This window comes from Hyla sarda, chromosome 2 (assembly GCF_029499605.1).
Source record: "Hyla sarda isolate aHylSar1 chromosome 2, aHylSar1.hap1, whole genome shotgun sequence".
NCBI classification, from domain to species: domain Eukaryota; kingdom Metazoa; phylum Chordata; class Amphibia; order Anura; family Hylidae; genus Hyla; species Hyla sarda.
Genome location: NC_079190.1, coordinates 345731547 through 345759242, shown reverse-complemented (window position 1 = coordinate 345759242; position 27696 = coordinate 345731547). Strand labels below are relative to the sequence as shown.

General features: G+C 44.2%; 1 protein-coding gene across 1 annotated transcript in view; it reads right to left on the bottom strand.

Annotated features, from left to right (window-relative positions):
• Positions 1–27696, bottom strand: part of NME7 (NME/NM23 family member 7) — a 185791-nt gene that overhangs the window by 35008 nt on the left and 123087 nt on the right. The window contains exons 8-10 of the mRNA XM_056558201.1: positions 21704–21768; positions 16391–16459; positions 5929–6030 (exon numbers count right to left, since the gene is read on the bottom strand). Coding sequence (XP_056414176.1) covers positions 5929–6030; positions 16391–16459; positions 21704–21768 — 236 coding nt within the window. The remainder of the gene's footprint in view (positions 1–5928; positions 6031–16390; positions 16460–21703; positions 21769–27696) is intronic.

Sequence of the window (27696 nt, the reverse complement as noted above, 5' to 3'; positions counted from 1 at the left end):
TAATTATGCCACCGGGGATGGGGGGAGGCAACGGGGCAGCGGCGCCGGCAATGGGTGCCGCTGCCCCTTCTCTCCCCCTGGCTGTCGGCGCCGCTTCTCTCCCCCTGGCTATCGGCGCCGGCACCGATAGTCAGGGAGACAGAACGGGCAGCGGCGCCGATAACCAGGGGGTGAAAAGGGCCGACAGCAGCGCTCTAGACCCCAGGAAAGGCAGGGGGAGAGAAGCGGGCAGCGACGGCCTCTCTCCCCCTGCCTTTCCTGGGGGGGTATCGGCGTATAACACGCACACAGACTTTAGGCTAAAAAATTTTGCCTAAAAAGTGTGTGTTATACGCCGATAAATACGGTAACTATCCTGATATAAACTGGGAGACTGAGACCTGTGAATCTCATAAAGGAAACAGGTTTCTGACTATAGCTAAGGACAATTATCTGTCCCAAATGATGCAGGGCCTGACCAGAGGGGGGCACCCTACTGGACTTAATATTTACCAACAGACCTGACAGAGTAACTAATGTGCAAGTAGAAGGACACCTAGGAAATAGTGATCATAATATAATACATTATAACTTGTTCTTCAATAAGGGAATCTCTCGAGGGGCCACAAAAACAATGAACTTTAGGAAGGCAAAGTTTGATCCACTCAGAGAAGCCCTCAACAATATAAATTATCTTATATAAAAAAGGCCAGAAATAAAAGAAAACCAATATGGATGAATAAAAATGTTAAGGGGGCAATAAATGACAAAAATAAAGCATTTAAACTACTAAAACAGGACGGCAGTGAAGAAGCATTAAAAAGCTATAGAGAAAAATTTTAAATATGTAAAGAAAAAACAAAAGCCGCAAAAATAGAGACAGAAAGACTCATTGCCAAAGAGTAAAACTAACCCCAAAATGTTCTTTAACTATATAAATAGCTAAAAAGGTTAAACATGAAAGTGTAGGCCCTTTAAAAAATGATAAAGAAGAAATTATAAACGGGGATCAGGAAAAAGCTAATATATTAAACAAATTCTTCTCCATTGTATTCACCGAGGAAAATGAAATGCCAGGTAAAATACAGCGAGATAAGGTAAATTCCCCAGTACAGGTCACCTGTCTAACCCAGGAAGAAGTACAGTGCCGCCTACAAAAATCAAAATAGATAAATTGCCAGGTCCAGATGGCATTCACCCCTTGTTGTAAAAGAATTAAGAAATGTAATAGACAGTAGGGATCGACCGATTATCGATTTGGCAGATATTATCGGCCGATAATCACGATTTTGGGCATTATCGGTATCGGCAATTACCTTGCCGATAATCCGATAATGCCCCGCACCGCGATCGCCCCCCCCCCCCCCACACCGTCCCACCGCACCGCGTCGCACCCCCCACTGCACCGCCCCGGCCCCATTGCCTCCCCCATCCCCGATGGCAGTGGGGGGGGAGGGGCATTAGTCGTGGTGATCGGACTCAGGACCCCCGGACAGGCAGGGGGAGAGAAGCGGGCGGCGGCGGTCTATGGCACTGCAAAAGCCGCTGCAGTTCATTGATTTAAAGCGCCCGCTTTAAATGAATGATCTGCAGCGGAGTCGCGGGGGGATAAATAGCCGATAATTTATACCGGAATATCGGTATAAATTATCGGCTATCGGCCCTAACCTCCACGGATTATCGGTATCGGCCCTAAAAAAACAATATCTGTCGATCCCTAATAGACAGACCCCTATTTTTAATATTCAGGGACTCTATAGTAACAGGGATGGTTCCACACGACTGGCGCATGGCAAATGTGGTGCCAATATTTAAAAAGGGGTCAAGTGGCCCGGGAATTATAGGCCCGTTAATTTAACCTCCGTTGTATGTAAATTGTTTGAGGCTTTTCTAAGAGATGCTATTTTGGAGTATCTTGATTAAAATAAATGTATAACCCCTATATCAGCATGGCTTTATGAGGGATCGGTCCTGTCAAACTAACCTGATCAGCTTTTATAAGGAGGTGAGCTCCAGACTGGATGTCGTATATCTGGATTTTTCCAAAGCATTTTATACGGTGCCACATAAAAGATTGGTGCATAAAATTTGAAGGATTGGGCTGGGGGAGCATGCGTGCAAGTGGGTAAGTAACTGGCTCAGTGATAGGAAACAGAGAGTGGTTATTAATGGTACTTATTCTGATTTGGTGACTATTACTAGTGGGGTACCACAGGGGTCAGTCTTAGGTCCCATTCTATTTAATATATTCATTAATGACCTTGTAGAGGGGTTGAATAGTAAAGTAGCAATTTTTTCAGATGATACTAAACTCTGTAAAGTGGTAAACACTATAGAGGACAGTGCACTGTTACAAATGGATCTGGATAGGTTGGAGGTTTGGGCTGGGAAGTGGCAGATGAGGTACAAAACTGATAAATGTAAGGTAATGCACATGAGGCAGAAAAATCCGGGCTGGGATTATGTACTAAATGGGAGAACACTTGGGACGACTGACATAGAAAAGGACTTGGAAGTCTTAGTTAACAGTAAATTTAGACGTAGTGACTAGTGTCGGGCAGCTACTGCCAAAAAAAATAAAATCATGGGATGCATATATAGGGGCATAGATGCCCACGACAAGGAAATAATTCTACCGCTGTACAAATCACTAGTCAGACCACACATGGAATACTGTGTACAGTACTGGACACCAGTGTACAAGAAAGATATAGTGGAGCTGAAGAGGGTTCAACGACTGGCAACCAGGGTAATACGGGGAATGGGAGGACTACAGTACCCAGAAAGATCATCAGAATAGGGGATATTTAGTTCAGAAAAAAGAAGGCTTAGGGGAGACCTAATAACTATGTATAAATATATCAGGGGACCAAACAGAGATCTCTCCCATGATCTATTTATACCCAGGACTGTATCTATAACAAGGGGGCATCCTCTACGTCTTGAGGAAAGAAGGTTTCTACACCAGCACAAATGGGGGTTCTTTACTGAAAGAGGAGTGAGACTGTGGAATTCTCTGCCTGAGGAAGTGGTCATGGTTAACTTGGTAAAAGAATTTAAAAGGGGTCTGGATGCATTTTTGGAGAATAATAACATTACAGGCTATGTATACTAGATTTATAGGGACAGAACATTGATCCAGAGAAGGAATTTTTACCTCTAATATGATGGTTTTTTGCCTTCCTCTGGATCAACTCAGTAGGGACTCATTAGGGTTATAGGTTGAACTTGAAGGACTCTGGTCTTTTTTCAACCTTATGAACTATGTTACTACTGAGCTCAGAAATATAATGGAGAGGACTACTGAGCTCAGAAGGGCGAATGCAAGTGAATAAAAAAAATACAAATTACAGTGTTGGAATCAATGCCTTTTTCTTTTTACTGATGACTTAATTTTGGGGGATTTGAGGTTTAAAGAGGGTGTCCAGTGAAAGACAACTTATTACCTTAGCCACAACATAGGAGATGTGTGTCTGATCGTGGGGGGAGTCCAACTGCTGAGACCCACTTTGAAGCTCCAGAATGGGTTCTTAGAGTCTCTTTCACAATGAAGCAGCCACACCACAATGTAGAGAATGTTTACCTCTGTTACTGCTACTTCTAGCCTCTTCTCCTTCTCTTCCTGTTACACCATTATACATGGGACTCCTACATCTTACATTTCTGCTCATAAGACCATTCAGCATAAAGTAAGATAAGATAGCACAGATCACCCTTGTTTACAGTAAACAACTTTATACCTAAACAACGGAATCTCCCAGATTAAAAGCAGAGAAGAAATGCTTTGCTTTTCCTAATGAAAATATATGAGACAATTTATATATTTTAGTCTTCTGCTAATCCATTAGGTTTTCCAGAAGGTGACAGGCTCCAAACATAAACCTTAATGGGATTGTCCATGTTTATTGTATACATGACATCCTTGATGTCAAAAATTAAGAAAGCAAAACATGAAAATACTTTATTTACTATCTTACAGGTGCGCCTAAATAAAGACTGATAAAGATAAATGCAAAGAAAGAGATGAATAATACAATATTAAAGGCTAAGGCATCGCTCTCTTAGCATTTATGAGTTCATCAAGTGTCAAGAAATGTACAGGAATCAAACAGTAATACTACTCAGCCTGTAATAGCTTGTATATACAGTACAGTACCTATCTGTAACACCTTACACATGCATTATGTAGCATTGAATACCATGAAATATCCATTATGCTGTAAAAACAACTATGTACATGAAAACTTGTATAGTCTGATACTACCGTCATACTAATTTCCATCTCATCCCTGCTTCTTGTTAATCTACCAACATAGGCTAGTATGTATGATAGTATGCAGTATTAAACAGATGGAATAATCATATAGAATCAGACAAAAAAAATGACTATTAAGGTAGGGTCACACATAGCGTATACACAGTGTATTTCACACTGAGAGAAATCCATCAGGCAGCAGGAAATATGCTGCGGATTTTGCTATGACCAGTCACACAAGGCTTCCCAGCCCTAGCCCTGTGTATGCAGGTCGGTTTGGAGGTGACCTACCTCCAATCCTTACTGCACACACAGGGTTGCAGTGGACAAGCCCTGTGTATCTGGTCATAGCAAAATGCACAGTGTTTGGGCTGTGTGTGACCCTACCTTAAGAGAAGAAATGATTTAATTAGAACAAAGACAAGGGCATGTTTCAGGCTTCATATATCAGTCTATCATCTAACTTCTATACGTTCAGCTGTGTATTTGAGCCTTTAAGTCCACACTTACAATGAAAATGACTCCCTATATCAGTGTTTTCCAAACAGTGTGCCTCCAGCTTTTGGAAAAATACAACTCCCAGCATGCCCGGACAGCCTGTGGCTGTCAGGGCATACTGGAAGTTGTAGTTTTGCAGCAGCTGGAGGCACACTGTTTGGAAAATACTTCCTTATATTATAGGCATGGAAATTGCTCCGGTAAATTCCCGGGATTTGTATTTTCAGCCCATTCACTTGGACTGGCATTTGTTTCGGTAAAGAACAGTCCAGATAGGAATATCCAGTAATGTTCATTCCTTTCTATATTTAGATGTGACGGTATATTGCATTCTACCTACCATGCAGTTTATCAACTTCATTTACAGAAAGGAATTCTATTTAGGTTGTGAATTTCACTAGTGTAGTGCGTGTAGTAACAGTATCCAGTGTCAATCTATCTGATCCATCTACCCTGATCCATTTGTCTGGTTTCTGTTAACCAGACCAACACCTTATTTTTAGAAAGCCATTAACTTTAGCACCTGCCACAATTACTTGGCACCATTTTCTATTTAATAGGGTTTAAAGCGGTTCGTTTTCCATTTTCAGACTATACAGACTAGTTGGCATTGGCTGACAGACATATATTGGGAAAAATACTATTGTTATTGTTGGCAAATAAAAAGACAGCCTCTTTAAGAAGACCCCTCGATTTTCTAAGTGAGAATCAAAAGGGAACTTGACACCATGAAAACACTATCTAACCTATCAGCATCATGTTATCAAGCAGGAGGAGTTGAGCAAATTGATATATATCTTAGCAGGAAAAGATTTTGTATGACCTGCTATTTATTTATTTATTGAAATCTTTGATCTTTTCATGCTTTAGGAGTCCAGTGGGTGGTCCTATCATTACGTGACTGTCACTGGACTCTTAAGAATAGAAAGAGCAGGGATTGCAATCAATAAGTTATAAGTAAGAATAAGTCTTTTTCTCGGAAATATATATATATATCAATCTGTTTCAGCTCTATAACATCATGCCGATAAATTACATAGCATTTTAATGGTGACATTCCCCTTTAAGTTCCATCAAATATTATGCCTACTGGCCAGCTTCTTTCAAAGGCCACCTAACTAGAAGACCAACTGTTGACAGCTGTCAAAAAGGGGTTCTACTATACAATGAAACAAAACTTTATGTTCTTTACTTACAGGATCAGCAGGTCCACAAAACTCCCTAAAAGACTTTGGGGCATCAGTTGCCAGTATTTCCATTGCTATACAAGGGCCAGAGCACAGTTCAACCACCATTTCCTAGTAGAAATTAAGACATTTTCTAGTTAGTAACAAATATATTTTAATATACAGGATAATGAGTTCCAACAATGACCCAAGAAATGAATGAATAAAAGGCGCAACTTGCAATGCTGACAAAATGTTCTATCATTCTTTACAATGCAGTCCTATATAAAGTTAACAGATTGCATAGAATTGGGAGTGCTTAGGTGCTACAGGAATTAATCTGTCAATTACTTAATGCATCTTTATGTCAATGCACTTTCCTCCTTCTCTATACTAACCTCACTCCATTTTCTCACATTTACAGTGTTACGTTAGAATACAAATGGATTTCTGGGACTTTAAAAATGTGATATTCTATTGAAAGTAAATGAAACAAAAGCCAATTAAATCTATGACATTTACACCAAAATGTAGGCGTTTTTCATAAATCATATCCAATTTCCTTTCTTTTCATAGAGTTTAGCTCATGGATACACTAAAGGCAGATAGTATGGACAGTAAAGGCTCTAATGCATTAGTTGCCCCCTATTTATACAATAACTGGCTACAATATAAAACATTTTTAACAACTAAGGTATATGTTAATATACTCAAGAAGCAACAAAATTTCTGCCACTGACAAAATAAATTTAAAGTCTTAAAGCCTCCAAGTAAAGTCATGTATTCAGAAACTGGTACAGAAACTGGAAAGTTTGTTTATACCGGGGCCTTTCAAATTCATGTATTGCAGTCACTCGGTAGGCACGAAAACCAGCTCTTTGCCACACGTTCTTTAATGTTACCATCTACTTGGCCAATGTGTGTAAAGACTTTCTTGAAAAAACTAACAATCTCACCTTTAAAGCATAACTCTAATGTTGGTCCAGTGGCAGGATACCTGTATAAATCTATCGCCATCTCTGTAGCCCCCATACTACCCTGCTGCTAGGACAATCAAGATACAGATTTACCATAAGGCCCATGCAAGTGTATGGGACTTCACTTTAGCCACAGGCAACAAAGTTGCCTGGAGATTTAAAAAGGTATCCTGTCAGCGGGCCAACATTAAAGTTATGTTTAAACATTCTGCATTATTTCTATATTTCTGCATTATTTCTGTTTTAGCTTGTCTCCACCATATACATCTATCAACATTCCTGTCTTTCCAATAGCACTAGGTATAGCACAGTTATTTTTGGGAGACCGAGTGGAAGTCTCCGGCTCATATGGCTTTTAACATTTGCTGGGAGAAAGAAATGGCCACTCAGATGAGATATAAAAGGGGTACTCCACCCCTAGACATCTTATCCCCTAATCCCTTGCCTCATGACTAGCGATGTGGCAACGGAGGCTCGTGACATCACGGCCACGCCCCCTCGTGACATTACGCCCTACCCATCAATGCAAGTCTATGGGAGGGGGCGTGGCGGCCGCCACGCCCCCTCCCATAGACTTGCATTGAGGGGTGTGGCATGATGTCATGAGGGCGTGAGGCTCCGGCACCGCAGCCAGCCTTCTAAACGAACGCTGGGTGCTGCAGGGAGATCACAGGGGGTGCCAGCACCAGCACCCCCGTGATCAGACATCTTATCCCCTATCCTTTGTATAGGGGATAAGATGTCTAGGGGCGGAATACCCTTTTAACAGCCAACATGTTTAAAGCTCATAGCTGCACAATAATATTAAAAAAAAAAGTCGTCATTGTTATGCTTTAATGGATCCTAAAGTGACACAAGTGCAGCACAGGCTTCCATTGACTAAACCAGGGCTTCTCAAACTTTTTCTACTAAAGTTTCACCCAACATGCCTCAGATAAACCAAAAGGATGCCTGGACTTCACAATGTTCGTAGAAGTCCATGCAAATAACTATTGCTAAGTTTACTTTTCATTTGGATCTATAGAACATTAAAATAAGTATAAAATGAGTCAATAATGTTTCTAAACCAGAGACTGTAGCATTCAGGGTCTGTGCAAGGAGTGTGCAGCTTAAAGTCACTTTTCTAAAAACTGTTTCCCTAGTTGATCCTCACCAAGAACTAGGTGGCACCTCACACACTAAAAAGTACTGGGTTGTCATGGTGTGACAAGCAAGCATTTAGGCTAGTCATTCCAACTCCCTTGCCAATGACTACCTTTAGGGACAGCATCAGTGGGTTAGGAGTTAGGAGATGAACATCTTATAGGGGGTTTCTGACTCAGAGTAGAGAAATTTAAACCAAATTTCACTTAAATGTGGTAATTAGTCTTGGAGTCGTAGATTACTTTTCTGGTCCTCCTGTGTATAGTGTATAATTAATGTTATAATAGAAAAGATGTACTGAGTGCAGAGCCCCATATTTCTCTCCTTCACTGCATTCTGCTGCTTTATGTCAACTGACTAATAAAGTGGTGTAATTAAATGCAGAGCCTCGACATGGTGTCATTATATGAAGAGCCTCTCTAAATAGAACAATTATATGCAGGGTCCCCCATGTGTTGTACTTGTACAGAGCTTGTGCTGAACTTGCCACGTGGTGTTATTGTAGGACCCCCCCCCCCCCCCCCCCCAGGATAACTAAACACAGAGCCCACCACCACTTCACCCACAGTATAATTAAATGCAGACTCTATATGCACCATAAACATGCTTTTCCTCAAACTATAATAAATGCAAAGCCACTCCAGTGTAACCTGACCTCTGCAGCTCTGCAGTCCTTATAGATGTACTTAGGTATCACAGACATGACAGGGCACAGCCGTGCTCCTACTTCCATTTCCTCACCCGTTCTCCTGTCCTTGGAGGGCATCATGCGTGGATCCTTTAGCAGATGTGCCTAAGGTGCAGCAAATCTGCTACAGCAAGAAAACATATTTTTTAACTGCATAGTGCATTGGGGCTAGTTGCAAATGACTAAAAGAAGTTGTTGTCATTTGCAAAGTATTGGTCGCACTGGCGACCATTTTAGTCACCATCTCGAGCACTGTCTATGCAGACCGCTGTTTTTCTTAAAAAACAAACTCTCCAGGGGGGCGTGACTAGCCATGCACGGAGAAGGTCACTAGCTCGCTGAGCTCCGTCTCCACGGCCCGAACAACGGGGGTAATAATCGCTCCACATGCGCCAAAAAAAGGTCTGGACAGAACCAGAGGTCAGGGGGACCTACCCTGCAACCACCGATCCCGATTTCTAACTTCTTCGGCCCACTCCGGAGTCTTCGAGAGCCCGGGAACCAGATGACGGTGCTTTCTAAGATGGCGCCGACCCCTTCTCCTAAGACCGCGCTGCTGCATTCCCCACCCGTCACTCGCAGAAGCGCGGCCGGAGCCGCTGCACGGGGCGGACAACTGAAGGCGTTGCTCGACTTACCGACGAGGACCCCGACTGTGCAAGACAAAGTTCCTGCAGTCGCACGCCATTGCACGGGCGCTCCGACCGGACGCAACAGGCCGCAGCCTGCGGCCTGCACCGGACTTGAAGAAGACACCACGAGACTCCCCCTGCGCACGGGAACTCAGTGCACCTCATCACAGCCCTCCCTCTCAGACCACCACAAGGGATGGATGGACCACGGCTCCCGTCCTCCTAGGGGTGAGCCCCAGCAACCAGAAGCGGGTTCGCCTTCCGACACGGGGAACCCGACCCCTGAGAGTCTCCGGCGGCCCTCCTTGCTCCCCGGCTTGGGAGGTGAACTTAGAGGACAGAGACTCGGCCCCTCCATGGCCACTGAGGACGAGGTAGGACCAGAGGGAGAGATTGATCCCACACCTCCCCCCTACCGTTCCCCTCCACGTGCCCTTGATCCTCCTGGGGAGGCGGCTGCTTCCCCTTCCCAAAGCATCCCCTCCATTCTTCGTAGCCCTAGAGACTCCCTGTGCTCCCAGCTGTCCCGCTCGGATGCTGATGAGGGTGAAGCTCTGCGCCCCGCTACCTTGACAGCCGGCCCATACCCCTCGGGGTCTGCCCCTGGGACTGCTTGGGATCTTGCTGGCCCGATACTGGCTCACAACCCTGCACCAGGCACCCCAGGGCCCCACGATGTGCATCCTGTGACAACTATAGGCCTTCCACCAACTGGGCCCCCTGCAGTTCACCCACAGTTCCAGCACCGCCTCGCCCCACTTCAAAACCTTGGGGACCAACTTTCCTCAACGCTGCCACCCCCGGCCCAAGCGGTCGCCTTGTTAAAGGGGCACCCCGAACTGCAAGCGCTCCTGGCTCTCCTGCCTACCAAAAGCGATCTGTCAGCCTTGGCACTCGACTTGAAACACGCCTGGCGCCAGGACCTACACCCTGTCCAGCAAGATGTCTCTGACCTACAGGAAAGGGTGAAAGCCCTAGAGACCTTCCAGGCCACGGCGTTGGACACTATGAGAGGCATGCAGTCCTCCTTATCTACTCAATCTTCTACACAGCTGGCGATGGAAGACCATCTCGACGACGTGGAGAACAGAAGTCGCCGGAACAACATTCGTATCCGGGGCCTCCCTGAGGCTACAAGAAACCAAGAATTATTCCCCACTGTCACTGGGATCTTCAACTTACTACTGGGGCGCCCCCCGGATACTCACATTGAGTGAGACTGCGGGGAGATGTGGACTTTGACGGAGCAACCTTACAGCTGTACCCTGACCTGTCCAGACGCACCTTGCGTCAGAGAGCGATTCTACGACCACTATTGCGAGAACTTCAGAATCGAAATTTACCCTACAGATGGGGCTTCCCTTTTGCCCTACACGTTACAGCCGGAGAGGTATCGGCCTCCCTGCGGGAACCAAGGGACTTACCGCTCTTCCTTTGCTCGTTGGGCTTGCCACCCTTGACCCTGCCGGATTGGGACAATTTCCTGAGGGATCCGTATGCTGTGCCTCCGGTTTCCAGACCCTCCCAGAGACCCCCAGCGAGACGTCCCAACCCGGGCTGGCCGCAGCCACAGCGACAGAGGAGATCCAGACGTTCCTCCTTGGGACCCGCCCCAGAGGACTGAGTGACTAGCTTACCTGTTTGTTGCTGGACTCTGACCTGCTCGTCTGGATTAGCAAGTGGAGTAATGTGAAATACCTGGCTGTCCCCCTCCCCACCCTTGTATACCCCCCCCCCCTACCACATATCCCTCCCTTTTTCTCCTGGCCCTCTTCCCTCCTCCCCTATACCCCCCCCCCCTACACCGTCCCACCACCCCTGCTGCCTACCGACTCCCTCCTCTGTACCTTTGCCCCAACTGCCCTGCCCGTGCTCCCTCCCCCTCCCCCCCTCCCCCCCTCGCCCACCGGGATACTAATCGCCCTCCCCATTGACGATCTTACAGAGTCCCCCCCCCCCCCCACCCAATCCTCCTCTTCAGGTCCTGATCTCGTACGCCCCCCCCCCTCTCCTTCCACTTCCCTCTCTTCCCCCGCCCACCTTGATCAAATTCCCCCTCCCTCCCCTCTACATGCTCGCCCCTCTCCCCCCCCCCCCTCCCCCGTCCTCCGACCCTCCTGTGCATTCCCGTCATGTGACCAACTACGCTTATTCCTCCTTTTTTGTTCTATACCCAGACCTTTGGTGACCTCACTTACACACTTCCCCCTACCTAATGCCTACCGTGGCCCTCCTGAGGGTCGCTTTCATCGTCCCACCATGGCCGTGGACGGACGCTTTCCATATACTTTGATTTTGACACGCCTCAGAGTAGCTGAGCTGAGAGCCCTCCCACTGCTAGCTTAGCACTACCCCACATAGGGTCGGTGTAGGTACTCTACACCCGTTTGGCAGATGATTTTTTCTGCCACTAGTTTTACCTTGCAGGCGCTTGGGCTTGCTTTTTTGGTTGTTTGTTCTCTTTTTATTTTATTTTTGAGTGTTCTGTTTCCCTGATCCTATTCCTTGTCCCCTTTTTTTTTTTCCTTCTTATTTTCAGATTGTCTGGTGTGACTCGCCTCCCATCGGGGTCCCTCCACGGTGTCCCATTATTCTACGTTCTGCGGCAGACAGTCATAACGCTCCATGGTGGAAGTGAAGATGGCCACCCTGAACGTTCAGGGATTCAACATTCCGGAGAAGAGGTCACAAATTCTCTACCATATGCACAAAAATAAGGTCAGACTTTTATGCTTGCAGGAGACCCACTTTAAATCAGGCCATATCCCGGATAGGTTAGGCAGATACTTCACCACCTGGTTCCATGGCTCCAACCCGGACTCCCGCTCGAAGGGAGTGTCCATTGGTATACACCGTTCACTTCCATTCAGTGTACAGGCTGTCCGGGTAGATCCAAACGCTCGCTATCTTTTTATCCGTGGAGCCTTGCTGGACCAGGTGGTGACGGTAGCGACGGTTTATGCCCCTAATAGTGGCCAAGTGCCCTTTTTAATAGCGACTCTGGAGGAACTCTCCCACTTTGCCCAGGGTATGATACTGCTAGGGGGAGACTTTAATATCCCGCTACACCCACTGCTCGATGCGTCCACACGTCGATCGGCTATCTCCTACCGCCAACTGAGTAGACTTAAGAGGCAATTGCACTCTCTTCAGCTGTGTGACGTGTGGCGCCTCCAACATCCGAGTGACCGGGACTATACGCACTTCTCTTCCCCTCATAGCTCATATAGCAGGCTAGATTACGTCTTTCTTTCACACTTCCACCTCCCTAGATTATCCTCCTCACAAATTGGCCACGTGCACTTATCCGACCACGCACCGGTGTACTGTACTGTGACGATTCCTTCCTTGACCACCCCGCGGTTTTCGTGGCGGCTTAATGAGTCCCTCCTACTGGACACCCTTTGCCTGTCAGACTTGAGGGCTGCAATCGCACACTTTCAGTCTGATCATGCAAACGATCAGACATCTCAGCCGATCCAATGGGAGGCTCTCAAGAGTGTACTGAGAGGAATCCTGATCAGCCACGGCTCCCGGCTTAAGAGGGAGAAGGCGGCCAAGCTGAAGCGCCTCCTTGAGACGCTCCGTAGTTTGGAAGCCTTGCACAAACAGACCTTACTTGAGTCCACGCTGAGGGAACTCACCAAAACTCGTCATGAAATCCGCTCCCTCCTAGACGCCTCCCTGAGACAGTATAGTCAGAAATGCGCCTCGACATTTTATGAATGGGGTAATAAGCCAGGCAGACAGTTGGCAAGAGCTCTCCGTGAGAAGAGGTCAGCGCTATTCATCCCATCCATGAACACATCGTCAGGTAGCAAATCGTTCATCACGGCCGACATACTTAAGGCTTTTGAGAAATACTACCATGACCTTTACAATATCCCCACCCCGTCAACGCCCCCTCCTTCTCCGCTTCCCCCATTATCCCTGCATGACTACATTCAGAGTACGTCCCTCCCTCGTCTATCTGAGGAGGACATAGAGGCCCTTGAGTCCCCGTTTTCGGAAGAGGAGATCGCCCAGGCAATATCACATCTTCCTACTGGCAAAAGCCCGGGACCGGACGGGTACACGGCCAGGTTTTTCAAAACCCTAAAAGATAGCCTGCTCCCCATTCTCTGCAAGACGTTTAATAGCATCGCCCCGAACCTGGGTTTTCCCACTGCATCGCTCAGTGCCTATATTACAGTAATTCCCAAAGAGGGACGCGACCCGGGTCTTTGCTCCAGCTACCGACCCATATCTCTTCTGAATGTAGACCTTAAACTGTTCGCCAAATTGCTGGCAGACCGTCTAGCGTTGGTCCTCGGCCCCCTAGTCCACCCTGACCAGTCCGGGTTCATGCGCTCCCGAGAGGCGAGAGATAACACTGTTCGAGCCTTCTCGGTAATTAATAGAGCTGCTACACTCAAAAAACCATTACTGCTCCTCTCTCTCGACGCCGAGAAGGCGTTCGACAGGGTGGACTGGGGATTCCTTAGAGCAACGCTGGAGCAGATAGGCCTGGGTCCTGCCATGATGGGACGTGTGATGGCCCTGTATCGAGACCCCCAGGCACGGGTGAGAGTCAATGTCTTCCCCATTTCCCATCCGAAACGGAACGCGCCAGGGGTGCCCGCTCTCCCCCCTCCTCTACATCTTATGCATGGAGCATTTATTGACTGCCCTGAGATCTGATCCGGACATTCAGGGATTTACCCTGGGGGGGAGCGGGCACCTCTGCTCTGCTTTCGCAGATGACCTCCTACTCTACTTAGCCTCTCCATGCACCTCCCTACCGGCAGCATTGTCGGTCATACGGCAGTACTCCCACTATAGCAACCATAGGATCAACATGTCCAAAAGTGTGGCCTTGCCAATAGCCCTCCCGATAGACACCGTAGAGGGTCTCAAGAGAGAACACCCTTTTCAATGGACCACTGAGTCCTTTAAATACTTGGGCGTACACATTCCTTTAAATCCGGGAGCTACCTTTGCCCTTAACTTCCAGACTCTGTCGACGACACTAGACAGGGACCTGCCTAAATGGACAACTGGCACCTTCTCTTGGCTGGGGCGAGCTAATATAATTAAAATGAACTTCCTACCCCGACTGCTATACCTATTCCAGGCGATCCCACTGGCGCTCCCGCGCTCTTACTTCCAAAAACTAGACAGAATGATACGCTCCTTCATATGGGCGGGACGACCGTCTAGGATATCTGGCAGGGTTCTGGTCAGGAGGAAGCGGGCAGGTGGTCTGGCGGTACCGGACTGTCAGGCTTACTATGTAGCAGCTACCTTGACCCGACTCCTAGATTTCATCCACGGTCGCGGTTCTAAACAATGGGTGGCGCTGGAAGAGTATGGGATTGCCACAGATATAGCCCTGTACCCTTGGTTACCACCGAACACATACTCTCCTCGGGTGCTGGAGTCTCTACCCTGGGTGTCCAGGGAACTGATCGTTTCCCTGGACAGATACTTGAAGAGGTCCCGGATCATGGCGGCCGATGGCCCTCTGACCCCGATCCTTGGTAACCCTAGTTTCCCACTGGGCATGATGACTGAATCCTTCCTAGGTCATTCCTCGCCTCTGCCCATCAGATGTTTCCTCAGCGGTACTCAGCTGAAACCCTACACGGAACTGGTACCGTCACACCTCAGGACGCCTCTAAGTCAGATGCAGTACCTTCAGCTGAGACACTTCATTAACACTACAGGACGTTCCTTAAGGCTTGCCCGACCCCTCCTGCCCTTTGAAGAGCTGTGTGTTTCTTCCTCCCCGGTTTACAAAGCGGTTTCTCAAATGTACAGCCTTCTCATGGAAGAAGCGGCTCGTGAACCCCCCAAATTCGAAGCGGCCTGGGAGGAGGAACTACACACCCCCATCGCTCGCTCTGATTGGATGACAGCCTATGTAATGTGCCACAAGATGTCTATATCATGTAGGGCGCAAGAAACTAACTACAAGATCTTAGCTAGGTGGTATAGGGTTCCGGCCTTGTTACACAAATTCTACCCTACAGTGTCTGACCTTTGTTGGCGCTGCGGCACAGAGACGGGGACCATGTCCCATATCTGGTGGTCCTGCCCCTCCCTCACGACCTTTTGGTCTACGGTGATCGACCGAATCGCCCTAGTGACAGGGGTGATATACCCCAACGACCCGAAGGGACTTCTCCTGTCTATCATACCCACCTCTAAGAAATCGCCTGCTAGACTCTTAGCTAACATGATGCTCATGGCTGCCAGGTCAGTGATACCCAAGAAATGGAAGAACTGTGCTCCCCCAACGATAACTGACTGGTACACAGAGATTCTGTTTGTGAGCCGCATGGAGGAACTCTTGGCCGACTCGAGTGACCGCTCCGCTAGATACACATCGATATGGGGCCCATGGTTGCACTTCCTTAATTCCCGGCTCTATAAAGAGGCCTAGAGAACCAGATTCCACAGCTCCCCCTCCCCCCCCCCTCTTACTTAGAGAGGCCTCTCCCCTGGAATTGACTGTCGTGTCGCAGGACTATGAGGACATTCCGAGATTGGGGACCCTGGCGGCGACCGCGACACCAACCTCAAGTAAGTGCTCCTACTGCAGTCTTGAAGTATCCTCCTCACACCGACCACAGCTATGCTGATCCTGACCCTTTTCTTTTTTCTTTTCTCTTTTATTTCTATTCTCAGCATTCCCCACTTTTTTCTCCCCCTTCCCCTACTTTTATACTTACGTGTTCTTTCCTCCAGTTATTACCTGGTTTCCTTATTATTGATGCAATGTTGTGTCTTGCTGTTCAGATTCATCTAACTAGCCGCGGCATCCCTATTCCGATGACAAATTGTTGTAGGAGCGATGGTGATGACTTAAGCTCCACGCTTTTATACTGCTATTATTACCTTAATTACCGTGGCTTGTCTATCTATGTTTTTCTTAATAAAGCATTGCTTTGATTAAAAAAACAAACTCTCCTTGCCTCTCTTAATCTGATCCTTTTTCTACTGTCAAGAATAAGATGCTCTTCTTACTACCTTACAAATATTAAGAGAGGGGCAGTTTCAATTGTACTTACTGTATACTCAGCTACAACTCCTTTGTAAACTTCATAGAATTCTTCAGCATTGGCCTTTTCCATGGTAAACTGAAACACAAGCAAAGGACAAGATAATCTTAAATCAGATTACAAATTAAGTGTGCGCTATTCAGTTACATCTATTTGTGGAACACTGAAATAGACTCAGCGCTTTTATTGTAGGATAGCAGTGATCAGAGTCAACAAGCAGCTTTTTAAGCGTATTAAAGGGGTACTCCGGTGGAAAACTTTTTTTTTTTAAATCAACCAGTGCCAGAAAGTTAAACAGATTTGTAAATTACTTCTATTAAAAAAATCTTAATCCTTCCAGTACTTATTAGCTGCTGAATACTACAGAGGAAATTCTTTTATTTTTGGAACACAGAGCTCTCTGCTGACATCATGAGCACAGTGCTCTCTGCTGACACCTCTGTCCATTTTAAGAACTGTCCAGAGTAGGAGAAAATCCCCATGGCAAACATATGCTACTCTAGACAGTTCCTAAAATGGACAGAGATGTCAGCAGAGAGCACTATGGTCATGATGTCAGCAGAGAGCACTGTGTTCCAATAAGTACTGGAAGGATTAAGATTTTTTAATAGAAGTAATTTACAAATCTGTTTAACTTTCTGGCACCAGTTGATTTAAAAAAAAAAAAAGTTTTCCACCGGAGTACCCCTTTAAATGCAGTATTATGTCCTTTCTAACGTACAAGCATTACTGAAAATGTATTGCATGAGAGATATATAGACTTACTAATCCAGCATGTATCTGCTTTGCTTTGATAACATGTTACCCTTGGTTACGACCAGCTAATGGAATCCACTAAGGAGGTAACACATGCACAGTTCTGCAACCTACTGGTCTGTCACAAAAGTATGGACAGCTGGTTCCCACTATATTTGGTATACATCTGAATTTTCTAACATTGCTTGGTGGGAAAACAATGGGGAACAATTAAATAAATCAATAACATTTAACAGCATTGGTCTGGCAGTCAAATGGTTTCAATTACACACAATTGCATGTACAGTTATCCCATTTAAGCTTGGTCCAAGTATAGTTAATTGGGTTGCCATTAGGTATTCCATGTGCAAGGGTAAAGACATACCTGGATTTAGACTAAATTATAACATATATATATATATATATATATATATATATATATATATATTTCTGCCATTGTCATAAATAAATCAATTACACCTTAACTCAGCTGATGGCTGTCCGGGCATGCTGAGAGTTATAGTTTTGCAACAACTGGAGGCACACTGGTTGGGAAACCCTGCGTTAACTGGATATACCAGGTGACTGCAGGTCATAGGTAGGAGGCAGGATTCGGTCATAGCTTGGAATGACAGCAGGAGCAGCATGAGAGGAAACCCAGCAGCTATGCCTTCTGAGAGGAGTGGTACACCACAGGACATTCAGTGGGGATCAAGAGTTTGGGCACCCCATGTAAAAATTTGTATTAATGTGCATAAAGAAGCCAAGGAAAGATGGACAACTCTCCAAAAGGCATCAAATTACAGATTAGACATTCTTAATATTTCCATCATTTACACTTTCAAAATAACAGAAAACAAAAAAATGGCGTCTGCAAAAGTTTGGGCACCCTGCAGAATTTATAGCATGCACTGCCCCCTTTGCAAAGCTGAGACCTGCCAGGGTCATGGATTGTTCTCAATCATCATCTGGGAAGACCAGGTGATGTCAATCTCAAAGGTTTTAAATGCCCAGACTAATCTGACCTTGCCCCAACAATCAGCACCATGGGTTCTTCTAAGCAGTTATCTAGAAATCTGAAACTGAAAATAGTTGATGCTCACAAAGCTGGAGAAGGCTATAAGAAGATAGAAAAACGTTTTCACATGTCAATATCCTCTGTTCGGAATGTAATTAAGAAATGGCAGTCATCATGAACAGAGGAAGTTAAAGCAAGATCTGGAAGACCAAGAAAAATATCAGACATAACAGCTCGCAGGATTGTGAGAAAAACAATTCAAAACCCACGTTTGACTACACAATCCCTCCAGAAAGATCTGGCAGACACTGGAGTTGTGGTAAACTATTCCACTATAAAGAGATACTTGTACAAATATGGTCTTCATGGAAGAGTCATCAGAAGAAAACCTCTTCTACGTCCTCACCACAAAAATCAGCGTTTGAACTTTGCAAATGAACATATAGACAAGCCTGATGCATTTTGGAAACAAGTTCTGTGGACCGATGAGGTTAAAATTGAACTTTTTTGCCGGAATGAGCAAAGGTACGTTTGGAGAAGAAAGGGAACAGAATTTAATGAAAAGAACCTCTGTCCAACTGTTAAGCATGGGGCTGGATCAATCATGCTTTGGTGTTGTACTGCAGCCAATGGCACAGGGAACATTTCACGAGAAGAAGGAAAAATGGGTTCAATAAAATTTCAGCAAATTTTGGATGCTAACTTGATGCCATCTGTGAAAAAGCTGATATTAAAGAGAGGATGGCTTCTACAAATGGATAATGATCCTAAACACACCTCGAAATCCACAAGGGATTTCATCAAGAGGCGTAAACTGAAGATTTTGCCATAGCCTTCACAATCTACTGACCTCAACATAATTGAAAATCTATGGATAGACCTTAAAAGAGCAGTGTGTGACAGACAGCCCAGAAATCTCAAAGAACTAGAAGACTTTTGTAAGGAAGAATGGGCAAAGATACCTCAAACAAGAATTGAAAGACTCTTGGCTGGCTACAAAAAGCATTTACAAGTTGTGATATTTGCCAAAGGGGGCAGTACAAGATATTAACTCTGCAGGGTGCCCAAACTTTTGCAGACGCCATTATTTTGTTTTCTGTTATTTTGAAAGTGTAAATGATAGAAATAAAATCTAACTGTTGACATATTATAAGAATGTCTAATCTGTAATTTGATGCCTTTTGGAGATTTTTCCATCGTTCCTTGGCTTCTTTATGCACACTAATACAAATTTTTACCTGGGGTGCCCAAACTTTTGATCCCCACTGTAGATCTACAATGTTCTGGTTGGTCACTTCATTGCAAAACATTAAAGGAGAACTCCAGAAGATAAAAATTATCCCCCATAGTGCCGGCAGTAAAAAAAATAAAGATGTACATACCTTCCTCCGCTCCCCCGGGGCCTCCGGTAACCGGCTACGGTCTCCGCCGCGATCCACTTCCTGGTTGCCGGTGGTCGGATGAGTCATACTACGCTCAGCCAATCACCAGCCGCAGTGAAGTCTCGACTCGGCCGGCGATAGGCAGTTTGACGTTTTCGGCCCCGGCCGCAGGTGCCGGTATAGTGAAGAATTTTGTGCCCTGAAGCGTTTTCACACTGCCGCTCAGCCTATCGCCGGCCGAGTCGGACTTCGCTGCGGCTGGTGATTGGCTGAGCGCAGTATGACTCATTCGACCACCGGCAACCAGGAAGTGGATCGCGGCGGAGACCGGAGCCGGTTAACGGAGGCCCCGGGGGAGCGGAGGAAGATATGTACATCTTTATTTTTTTTTACTGCCGGCACTATGGGGGACAATTTTTATATTCCGGAGTTCTCCTTTAATAGTACAAAAATGAGCATTCACACTAAGAGGAATTAACATAGACCCTTGCGTGGGTTGTGCGGTTTAAAATACTGAAAAATGTGAAAAAAAATGTAATTTTATTTATATAGCGCCTACAGATTCCGCAGTGCTTACAATTATGGGGTACAAACAAAGATAAGTATCAGACATAATATTACACAAGAACTATTCAAACAAGAGGTGTGGGGATACTGTAATGAAAACTTCTGAAAATGAAAACTTCTGTGCCGAGACATATTCACTCCAAGAAAATTCAATCCAAGAGATCCTGCTGAAAATAATATTTCTAAGTGGTACTGTAATGAAGGTCTTGTGTGTACCTCACATATACACATGTTTTTGACCATTCAAGTCTGATAGAATATAGACTTTGATGTAGGTGGCCATTTGAAACCACAAGATCGGACCAACGACCCTATACCAGCATATAAGAACACAACAGGGCGTCAGTATCTCAGTAGTTCCGTCTACATTTTTGGACCTGTAACCTAAAACAATCTAAGGTGAACGATTGTTTCAAAAGCATGTCCTATACATTTATCATTGGATGTGGAAAAGTGCTCCAATCGTTGCAAAAAAATAAATAAAAATAAATCTTGTAATCCTTGCATTACAGTAATGATTTTTCCAGGAACAAAAAGGATCATTACTGGAACAAGGATACACTGTCAAACACCTATAAAGAAGATAAAACAATGGGCTCACTGGGAGCCTAAGCACAACTCTAGGGAGGGGCCATGAACCCCCTCTCCTAGAAACTGGCACCCGTCCTCTAAGATGCTAAACAATTACCAAACTCCATACAGAAATATACATTGTATCAGGAGAGTAATAAAAGCACCGTAGGAACAAGACTACACAGGAAAACATTAATGGGGTACTTAAATATTACACAATAGTCCTAGCAGTATAGTAATCACAATTCCTGTTCCCCACTGTATGGCCACAGTCCTATTAATACTTGCAGTAATAAGTAATGTATAGGAAGCAAGCGTCCTAGACTGAATGGAGCAGCCAAATGACGGAGGTAAAGAGCGAGGACGGGGCCACAAAGAGACCCCACACGTGCCGTCGCGACTAAAGAAACTTCCGCAGGGGTTTTAAGTACCCCATTATTGTTTTCCTGTATAGTAATGTTACTACGGTGATTTTATTACTCTCCTGATACAATGTATATTTCTGTATGGAGTATGGTAATTGTTTAACATCTTAGAGGACGGGTGCCAGTTTCTAGGAGCCCAGGGGGTTCATGGCCCCTCCCTAGGGTTGTGCTTAGGCTCCCAGTGAGCCCATTTTAATTGTTTTTATAGTGTTTACAGAAAGTGTTTTGTATAATAAAGATTTGTCTATTACTAAACCTCTGGTATGCTGCTATATTTCAGTGTTTCTTTGTTCTTTTTGACACAGTCAGACATGAGATTTCTAAAACGCTGTATTGTCATAGTCAGCATAAATACAGGTCAGTACTGCCTGCAGGATGGCAAGACTTTATCACACCTTACAGAACAAGGCTGCCATGAAATACCTGTTACCTCAGGCCCAACCAATCTTGGCATGTAAGCGGAATGAAGCAGAACCCTAATGTGGCTCCCTTCAGGGTGCCTGCCTGTTTGTTTTATTACCTCCAAACCAATTATTCTGTATTTCAGTGCGATATCTAAAACTAAGATGATTCAGTTCTTCCTTCAGGGCTTTGTAAAATGTTATTATCCATAAAATCCTACCATTTCCAATGCAGATATTTCAAAGCCCGCATCCAGTATGTGGTTTATAATTTTTCCTGTAAGGCCTGTAAGGAATATTAAAGAGACAAACATAAGTACTCTGTATTATTTTAGAGTGCTCATTTTCAGCCACAAGGGACAATGAAATGGTTTTCACACAAATTACTTTTACCGGATGTTTATTACATAGGTCATTGTGATTTTTGAGGGTTAAAGGGGTACTCCGCCCCTAGACATCTTATGCCCAATCCAAAGGATAGGGGAAAAGATGTCTGATCTTGGGGGTCCCGCTTCTGGGACCCCTGCGATCTCTGTGCAGCACCTGCCATATGTTTAGAACACTGGATGTGGGCGTCCGGGTCGTGACGTCACAGCCACGCCCCTTGTGATGTCATGCCCCACCCTCTCAATGCAAGTCTATGGCAGGGTGGTGGCGGCCACCACGCCCCCTACCATAGACTTACATTGAGGAAGCGAGGCATGACATCATGAGGGGAGTGGCTGTGATGTCACAACCCCGCCGCCCGCTCCAAGCTTTCGAAACAAAACGTTCCTAATGCCGTGGAAGTGGAGTACCCCTTTAAGTATATCCAAAAGACTTTATTGGAGAGTGATCATGCATCCACTGTGAACAGGACTGGATACTTGTGTTCTCGGGATAAGTGGGGACCCCAGTGATTGTACCTTCATTGCACATGCACAAGAATAACCAGAAGATGCTTTTAACATACTAATAATATTTTATCTAAAACAACCAAACTAAATAAATACCGTATATCATATATTACCAACAAATCTCTGCTGCTACAGGTTTCTAATTCTATTATATCCTTAAAAGAAAAATAAGATCTAGCTGACACTACACCAGAACCGCATGTAAATAAATGTAAGGGGGAAATTGTGCAGAGGAAAAGTGGAGCACTTGCCCATAGCAACCAATAATATTGCTTCTTTAATTTTTCAGAAGCTTTTTTTGAAAATTAAAAGAAGCAATTTGATTGGTTTCTATGGGCATGTACTGCATTAGTTTTATTGATTGGGGGGGCACAGTACCCAGACACCGAATGATCAAAACTTTTGAAAGGTCTCATGACATATCAAAAGTTGTTTTTCATGACAGTAACACTTAATATTCCTGGTTCAGCCAGTGAGATAACACCACCCAGCATAAATTCATCCAGGCAACAAAATAAAATGCACTATAACGGAATATAAAAAATGATTTAAAAAAAAAAACAAAAAACATCAAAGTTGAAAAAGGATTACATTTCAACTGGGTGAACTGCAGTCCTGATCCTTTCCATTAGTTTTAAGGTTGACCTAGTCCCTTTTATTGTTATCATGCAGAAATTCCACCACGTGCTTTGAATAAGTCTAAGATTCCAGCAAAACATTTAACTAAATATTTACGTCATCATGGGTTACACAACTGAGCAAAACAAGTGCAACGAGATGGCCTAAGGGATTGTGACAGGCAAAGCCCTTGTATCTGCATCCTGAGTGCCAGTTTGTCACCCTGTAATCCCAGCCTTTGTCTATAAATGATGTACAAAGGCACAATTTCAGCCCTGTATGCGCCTCACAGTCTCTTGCTATCCTGCACTAATCGCCAAATACCACTCACTTTTCCTTGTACACATGTGATTTTCAGAAATCCTGATATTTATCAACTAACACAAGGGCAGGCCCCATTCATACCGGCTGATCATTTCCAGTATCTCTCTTACTGGCTACTTATAGACAATACACAGCCCCTCACATTTAAAGCGCTCCTGTCATATTACATAAAAAAGATGCTTTCATTGTTTAAGTCTAGCTTCTGTATTTGGCTCACAAATCCCTCTGTTCTGCTGCTTACTCATTTTGACATTCACTGCTTAGGAAGGGGCATGTCCAAGGAAAGCACTGAGCCCGCCCTCACTAACCATGCATTCACTTTCTCCCTGAGTCTGCTTTGCAGTGATAGGTCTCTTCATCCAATCACTGGAGGCTGCTATGTAACCCCTCTTCTCTGTTTTTAGATAGGAGTCTGATAGACGGAAAAGGAGTGAACACAGAGGAGTGGTAGTCCCGCCCTCACTTTCTGGACTTTATCCCTGCCCGTGCTCCAGATGGGACAAATATGATGCTGCAGACAGAGAGGATTATATTCTTAATTGTTATGAAGACCACTACTGGTCTTTTTGTTTTTATATAAGCCACAATTTGTATAAAAAGGAGTAGTATATTACAAAGGTTAAAGGGGTATTCCAGGATTTTTTTTTTATTTGGCTGTAAAATTAGGCTGTTAAATTAGTGTAGTAAAAATTTTAGTGTGATTTTAGTGTGATCACTTATGTGATCTTTGCCCCAATGTTTATTTTTATCAGCATACAAAATGAGTCTCAGGAATTCCCAAAACATTACATCACTAGTCAGGTGTTGAAAGGGAGCTTGTCTGCTTTAGTAGGTGGAGCGACTGCTGGATGGGGAGAGATCATTCTCCACAGAGCTGTAGGATATTGTAGCTCAGGTGTGCTGCAAAGGGTGGGGTAACTAATGTGTGGGAGGGAGAAAAGTATACTCATATACAAGCAGGGGATCTTGAGACTTGTAGTTGGAGGGCGGGAAATCCAACAAGAAATAGCCATTTAACAAAAAGGAAGCAGCAACGTTATTGTGAATTACAACACAGCAACTTAGCCTCAAGACAAGTACGGATCCTTACTAAGCATGTCCATTACTGGCCAACACTAAAATCACCTTATGGTGGATAACCCTTTTAACCCCATAAGCACTCAGCGTTTTTCAGTTTTTGCACTTTCATTTTTTCCCCCCCTTACATTTAAAAAATCATAACCCTTTCAATTTTGCACCTACAGACCCATATGTTGGCTTGTTTTTTGCGCCACCAATTCTACTCAGTCATTTTACCCAAAAATCTACGGCAAAACCGTAACTGAACCGTAATTGAAAAAAAAAAAAAAAACAACGCCATTTTATAAATTTTGGGGGCTTCTGTTTCTACGCAGTGCATTTTTCTGTAAAAATGACACCTTATCTTTATTCTGTAGGTCCATATGATTAAAATGATACCCTACTTATATAGGTTTGATTTTGTTTTACTTCTGGAAAAAATCATAACTACATGCACGAAAATTAATACGTTTAAAAATGTCCTCTTCTGACCCCTATAACTTTATTTTTCCGCATACAGGGATATATGAGGGCTTATTTTTTGCGCTGTGATCTGAAGCTTTTATCGGTACCATTTTGGTTTTGATTGGACTTTTTATAATATTTTATGGTGTAAAAAGTGACCAAAAATAGGCTATTTTGGACTTTGGACTTTTTTTTACATATACGCCATTGACCGTGTGGTTTAATTAACTATATTTTTATAGTTCAGACATTTTTAGTTTTTTTTTTTTTTTTTTTTTAAATGGGAAAAGGGGGATGATTCAAACTTATTAGGGAAGGGGTTAAATCACATTCATTAAAGGGGTACTCCGGTGAAAACCTTTTTTCTTTTAAATCAACTGGTGGCAGAAAGTTAAACAGATTTGTAAATTACTTCTATTAAAAAATCTTAATCCTTCCTGTACTTATTAGCTGCTGAATACTACAGAAGAAATTATTTTCTTTTTGGAATGCTCTCTGATGACATCAAGAGCACAGTTCTCTCTGCTGATGTTATTATAATAATAATAACACATTATTTATTGTTGTCCTTAGTGGGATTTGAACCCAAGTCCCCAGCACTGTAAGGCAGCAGTGCTAACCACTGTGCCACCATGCTGCCCTTAGCATACATCTGCTATGCACGGTTGCTAAAATGGAGAGAGATGTCAGCAGAGAGCACTGTGCTCATGATGTCATCAGTGTTCCAAAAAAGAAAGGAATTCCCTCTGTAGCATTCAGCAGCTAATAAGTACTGGAAGGATTAAGATTTTTTAACAGAAGTAATTTACAAATATGTTTAACTTTCTGCCACCAGTTGATTTAAAAGAAAAAAGGTTTTCACCGGAGTACCCCTTTAACTATTTTTTTTTGCAATGTTATAACCCCCATAGGGGACTATAACATGTAATACATTGATTGCAGACACTGATCAATGCTATGCCATAGCATAGCATTGATCAATGATATCAGCGCTCCACTGCTCTTGCCTGAATCTCGGGTACGGAGCAGTGAATCGACAACGATGAGGCAGGTAGGGACCCTTTCCATGTCCTAACAGCTAATCGAGACACCGCGGTTACACACCGGTGGTCCCGGTCAGTGCGACTAAGCTGCCGGGAATGCTTTTTCCCTACTTTAATCGCCGTGTCAAAATCGCTTTGATCGCCACGTCTATAGGGTTAATACCGGGCATCACCACGATCGGTCCTGTCCGGTATTAGCCACGGGTCCCGGCTATCATTAGCTGCTGACCCAATATGACGGGGGGGTCACCGTGTGGGAGCATGCGCAGGACGAAAGGTAATGTCTTGCCAAGATGTACAAAATATAAAAAGTTTTGAATTCCGACAGTGCCCATTAAAAAAGTACCTGTGACCAAATAAACAGTTCTAAACTAACTCAGGCTATGTTCCCTAACTACTCCTAACACCCCTCCAGCCCTTTCAGAGCTTTAAAAAGCTCTGTATCATACCTTTCTTCTTGCTCACATAGTGCAATTTCCCAGCAGGAGAAAGTGGGCGTTTCTCAGCAGGCATGAGATCACTGAAGCCTGCTGGAGGACCACTTCCACCCTCGCATGGTTGCAGTGCTGTGATAAATCTCAGGCTCTATGCATTTTTCAGTCTGTGTTGCTATCAGTGAGGCTCTCCTGCAGCTTTCAGACCATGCAGCTTTCTGGGAGAATCTGTGGCGCTTTCACTTTCTCTGCAGCTGTCAATCAAGCTCAGTGTAGAAAAGCACTTCCTGAGTTTGGACTCCTGCCAGGCCAGGAAGAGACCAAACTCACTGTATTAATTGTGGCAAGGAACAGAACAAAGCCACCTAATGGCTGTGTTTTATATTACATTTTAAACATATTTATCTTTATAATTTTAAAAGCAAGTGAATGGGAAAGTGTCTGCTAATTACACAAGGAACACTATATTAAAGTGTTTTATTTGGTGACAGGTACTCTTTAAGTAATGGTAAGGCATTCTATTCTATTCAGGGGCATATATTTATTCTTCCATATAAAGCACTCAAGTTGACATCTCATATAATAAAGATGCCAGACAAAACTGATGCAAGCAGATCCTGCTATTTTTGATAATTGTGTTAGACATCTGTACTTAGGGGAGGTGGCAAAAGGTGGATATTTTCCTATTTCATTCTGTAGTGATCTGCTTCTGTTATGGCAACAAATAATATTTACTAATCCTTGTAGGCGAGTTTTCTGACATACAAATATCATTTTCGCTTAACAATTGTTTGTGGTAGGGGCCTCCAAAAGCCTTACACATTATTTGTCATTTATACCAGACATTGGAGAAAACTGTAGTGGAAATCTGCGCCACCTATTTCAGTTAGTGCCTGTATAGATAGCTACAGAGGTCTGCACCTCCTAATAAATTTAGTGCATGTTACTCCACCATAACTCATATTAACCCCTAAAGGACGAAGCCCGGTTTCACCTTAAGGACACAGCCATTTTTTGCATATCTGACACTTCATGCATTAATAACTCTTTGATGCTTTTGCTTACGAATTTGAATCCGAGACAGTTTTTTCGTGACATTGTCTACTTTAACCCCTTAAGGACCACGGGTTTTTCCGTTTTAGCATTTTCATTTTTTCCTCATCACCTTCTAAAAATCATAACTCTTTCAATTTAGCACCTACAGACTCATATGAGGGCTTAATTTTTGCGCCACCAATTGTACTTTGTAATGACATCAATCAATTCACCACAAAATTTACAGCGAACCCTGAAATTTTTTTTTGTGGGGCTAAATTGGAAAAAAAAAAAACTGCCAATTTGTCATTTTTGGAGGCTTCCAATTCTACGCAGTGCA